At 43.3% G+C, this 4,938-nt stretch overlaps 1 protein-coding gene across 1 annotated transcript; it reads left to right on the forward strand.

The window, feature by feature from the left end:
- Positions 1-1,615: 1,615 nt before the first annotated feature.
- LOC147610125 (ketol-acid reductoisomerase, chloroplastic-like) lies at positions 1,616-4,870 on the forward strand. Its single transcript, XM_086787308.1, has 11 exons — positions 1,616-1,992; positions 2,074-2,166; positions 2,303-2,368; positions 2,536-2,676; positions 2,792-3,019; positions 3,111-3,228; positions 3,317-3,456; positions 3,579-3,746; positions 3,850-4,005; positions 4,088-4,279; positions 4,408-4,870. The coding sequence occupies exons 1-11, from the start codon at positions 1,675-1,677 to the stop codon at positions 4,573-4,575; spliced, it is 1,788 nt and encodes a 595-aa protein (XP_086643434.1). The 5' UTR covers positions 1,616-1,674; the 3' UTR covers positions 4,576-4,870.
- Positions 4,871-4,938: the final 68 nt, after the last annotated feature.

The following is a 4,938-nucleotide window of genomic DNA, read 5'->3' on the forward strand; positions in this document are numbered from 1 at the left end:
CAGCCATGTGTAATGCCCAAGCTTGGGCATTACATGTGGTAGTTGCCATGTGCTATCCACGGAGAGAGAGAGAGAGAGAGAGAGAGAGAGAGAGAGAGAGAGAGAGAGAGAGAGAGAGAGAGGGGAACACCCATGCCATTTTACAATTGAATTTTTCAATAAAGCATTTAACAATGATTATTTGTAGCCAAAATGCTAAAATTTGCAATATAACACAAGGAGGTAATATACTCCAAAATTCCTCCATTTGGTTGTCTATATGAGGGTTTTAATGGTTGTTATAATATACAATAAGTCTTTTACATTTAGAGATATGCATATTGTTTGTTTTCTAGATATGGATTTTCTTTTACAATTGCATGTGAAAAACCACAACACCAAGGGAGCCTTCAAAGAAGAATGAACCCATACGAAGATGAAATATCCTTAGTATCTTCTTTCCTTCTATTATTTTTATGATGTGGATGGCATCATTCGTTGGAGATGTTATTGATATGGAAAAGATTTCAAAGCTAACATGGTTTGACTTTGATTTGACTCACCAAATTAAGTAAGAACACTAGGGGCATCAAATGTAGGGATGCTAATTTTCATATATATATATATATATATATATATATATATATATATATGCAAATTGTTAGCACGTCGCTGTACTGAGGCATGTACCTCACACGCGTAAGGTGTGCACGTCAATACCCCTCTCAACTAAATGATGGCTCTCCGCAGCCACCTCAACTCTCTCAATCCAGATTCACAAGTTCAATTTTTATAACATAGGAGTACAATTAAAAAATGACTCAGGCCATTAGTTACGAGAAAGTGTCCTTACAACTACTATCATCTTTGATGCTTACCAAGTTATATGCATGTCACAATTAAAGACATGATAGATACATATTTTGGACCTCACATCCTTATTTCAGAAGGACACTACGCAAGCTACAATTAAGAAGGAGTACGCTACAACTTAGTACTACCTACCTTCTCCACATACAATTATTTGACAAGCTACTCATTCAGGATGCAACCTCGTGGAATGCAATATGTGTAGTATATGTTGAGCATGGGTTTGAGCAAGTAGTTCTACTGCTTCCAACAGATGCAATTGCAAGGTGTGCATGCAGATTCTGTCACATTTGTCTACAGCTTGAAAGCATGTGGCAGCATAGGAGCATCAAAAAATAGGTGTTGGATTGTGAGAGAGGGGTTACTAGAAAAAGATAGTGTTCTTGGCCCTATGCACACACACATGTACATGTATATCTTTTCATACACCACAACTTAGTACCAAGGACTGGGTTAGAGCCCACGCCTGTTAATTTGTTGTAAGCTTGTTGTTGCCAATTGCAAATTTTTGAAGATTTAGCATCTGGAAGCAATGGAGCTTGGCGGGAGGAGACTCCGAGGATGACAAAAAATTTTCTTTCATATTGGATGTTAGACTCCCCGCCCATCCATGTTCAACTGCAAACAGTGAAACTAAAAATCATGGGCACCAGATGACTCAGATTTTGGGCGTTGCTGTGTATGGGCGGCCCAACATTACACGGGTGGTTTGGGGGGCGCCTTCGTGTGTACATGGCCTCACAAGTGTGCATGTTAAGTTAGAGAGATGCATTAGAAAACAGTCAGAAGCCATAACCCTTGCTCCGGTATTGGAGATCTACAGCTATGGCCTTAGCTTACCATTTCTCCCACTCGCCTGCAGCAGCTTCCTCGGCAGCGTCGCTGCGCCCATGTATGCGCGCCGCTGGTAGCAGCAGCTTTTCCTCGTGTTTGGTGCTACGGAGCGATCAGAGGTTGGGCTCCAAGCTTGCATTCTGCAATGCGGTGGCGGAGTCGTCGGGACTCATGTCCGCCGCCGTCAGAGCTGGGAACGCTAACACCACCACCATGACGATGGCGGCACCGTCCAAGCGTGGCATCGACGTGCAGTTTGACTCCAAGGTTTTCAAGAAGGAGAAAATTATTCTTTCCGGCCGCGACGAGGTAAGCGTCTTTTCCTCTGCGTCCTCGTCGTATGTTTGCTTCTATGCCTGGGAGTAAAGTGGCGTAGTTTGTTGCTTGCAGTATATCGTGAAGGGCGGGAGAGATCTGTTCCCATTGCTTCCCGAGGCCTTCAAAGGTATCAAACAAATCGGAGTCATCGGCTGGGGCTCGCAGGTAACGATTCTCACTGAAAGGAAGAAGAAAGTAGCTTGCGTCCTGTTCTTTAACATCATGACTCTGCCACAGAATATCCAAGTTTAGACAGCTATTTCAATTATTTAATTTTTGGCTTTGTAAATCCTGTGGACAGGCCCCTGCACAGGCACAGAACTTGCGTGACTCTCTTGCTGAGGCTAATGCAGATGTGAAAGTCAAGGTCATTATATCCATTTTTTGGTTAGATGTGTTCTGTTATGTGTGTTCTCTCTCTCTCTCTCTCTCTCTCTCTCTCTCTCTCTCTCTCTGTGCTCCAGTGAGCTCTAGCTGCGAAGAATTTTCCCATGCTTCATGGTACAATGTTGACCCCACCATGTGCGTGTGCAGATTGGCCTGAGGAAAGGCTCCAAGTCGGTAGTGGAGGCCAGGGCAGCAGGTTTCACTGAAGAATTAGGGACCTTAGGTGATGTTCTGGAGACTGTTTTCGAGAGTGACCTTGTACTACTACTTATTTCCGATGCCGCACAGGTTGGTATTACATGCTTGTGATGCTACGCCGACTATTTGTAAATGTTTACCTTCTTCAGTCTGTCCTATACAATACGGTTGCTGTAACGAAGTCCCCTTCTGCTATTTAATCCAGGCCGACAACTACAGCCAGATATTTGCTGCTATGAAACCAAAGGCAGTTCTGGGGCTCTCCCATGGGTTTCTACTTGGTCATCTGCAGTCAGTTGGAGAAGATTTTAGGAAGGACATCAGTGTTATTGCCGTGTGTCCTAAAGGCATGGGTCCATCTGTGAGGAGGCTTTATGTGCAAGGCAAGGGGATCAATGGGGCAGGAATAAACTCCAGCTTTGCTGTTCACCAGGTCCTGTTGTGATTATTCTTTTGTAACTCCTTCAGACTCTTTGTCAACACTTTGGGCTTCATTTAAGTGGTTTGCATTGCTTCTATTTCAGGATGTGGATGGGAGGGCCGTTGATGTAGCTCTTGGTTGGTCAATTGCCCTTGGATCACCATTCACCTTTGCCACAACATTGGAAGATGAATACAAGAGTGACATCTATGGTGAAAGAGGTGCAGTCACTGAGCTGTTGAAATCTTAGTGTTAGGCACTGATGTTTGGTTTGAAAGTTGAATCTCAGCTGTAGACATGTTTCTGCAGGTATTCTGCTTGGTGCTGTACATGGATTGGTGGAGGCATTATTCAGAAGATACACTGAGGCTGGTATGACTGAGAAAGATGCTTACAGGAACACAGTGGAAGGCATCACTGGAATCATTTCCAAAACAATATCTACGAAGGTACAATACAATGACTTTCTTTCTCTCTTTTCCATTGATTTGAAATTTTGTTTGTTTGCTGTGTAGAATGCAGTGACACTCAATGTTCTGAATGCCCACCTCTTTGTACTGTGTATTTTCAGGGAATGTTGGCTGTCTACACTGTTTTGGATGAACAAGGAAAGAAAGAGTTTGAGACTGCATACAGTGCATCATATTACCCTTGCATGGATATTCTCTATGAATGTTACGAGGATGTGGCTTCAGGAAATGAAATTCGAAGTGTGGTTATGGCGGGTCGTCGCTTTCAGGTAGGTTTAGCTTTAGCTTTGTCACCCTTTTTGTCATTATTTGTGTACTGGGGGCCAGCTGTTGTATTCGAAATCCTCACATCAGGCCGTTGGGATGCCTCAGGAGAAAGATGGACTTCCTGCCTTTCCCATGGGTAAGATCGACAAAACAAGAATGTGGAAGGTAGGGGAGCGAGTACGGGCTGAGCGACCAGAAGGGGATCTTGGTCCACTATATGGTTTCACTGCTGGAGTTTACATTGCTTTGATGATGGCCCAGGTGAGTTTTTTTTTCTGGTTAAAATGTATGTTCTAGTGTGCATTCGTGCCCTTAAAAGCTATTGTCTAATGTGCTGTGGCAGATTGAAGTTCTGAGAAAGAAAGGTCATTCCTACTCTGAAATGGTGAATGAAAGTGTGATTGAAGCTGTAGACTCACTGAATCCTTTCATGCATGCTCGTGGTGTTGCTTTTATGGTGGACAACTGCTCTACCACTGCTCGTTTGGGTTCTAGAAAGTGGGCTCCACGGTTTGATTATATTCTAACTCAGCAGGTATGCACTTATCTTCCTTGCTTCAATGCTAAGTGCCCTTCACCAAGGCATGGCCTGTTAGCTTGATGAGATGGATCGATTCTCTTTATTGACTATCTCTACATGATTTATTGCTTATGTCTTGGTAGGCATTTGTGGATGTGGATACAAAAGCTCCAATCAATAAGGACCTTATAGGGAACTTTTTGTCTGACCCTGTTCACAATGCTCTGGAAGTATGCTCGAAATTGCGGCCTTCCCTTGACATAGCTGTGACGGCTAATGCTGATTATGTTCGCCCAGAGTTGAGGCAGTAGTCAACAGTCACAGGTGCTCCCTTGTTGAGTAAGCAGCCAGAGATAGTAGCTGTGGCTAAGTAGCTCAATGTGTGAAGCTCCAGTAGGTCATTTTGTACTGAGATTAGATTGCCTATGTAGCTATGGGATTGGTCTGATATGCTCTGCAAGGCTGCTTGAAGGAGGCTAATACAGAAAGTGGTAGTTAGCATAGGGGATTTTGTCCAACAATGAGATATTAGTTGGCATGGTTGGCTGTTTGTACCTGCAAATAATACTTTTTTGTTTCTTATTTTCTGAAAATAGCTTATTTGGCGTCTTTGTTATCGAGGGTACATGTTATACTAGGAAAGGATTTCGTTGCATTGTTGCACATGGTTGTGT

Source organism: Cibotium barometz, chromosome 50 (assembly GCF_041138505.1).
Source record: "Cibotium barometz isolate CiBa-2024 chromosome 50, ASM4113850v1, whole genome shotgun sequence".
Classification (NCBI taxonomy): domain Eukaryota; kingdom Viridiplantae; phylum Streptophyta; class Polypodiopsida; order Cyatheales; family Cibotiaceae; genus Cibotium; species Cibotium barometz.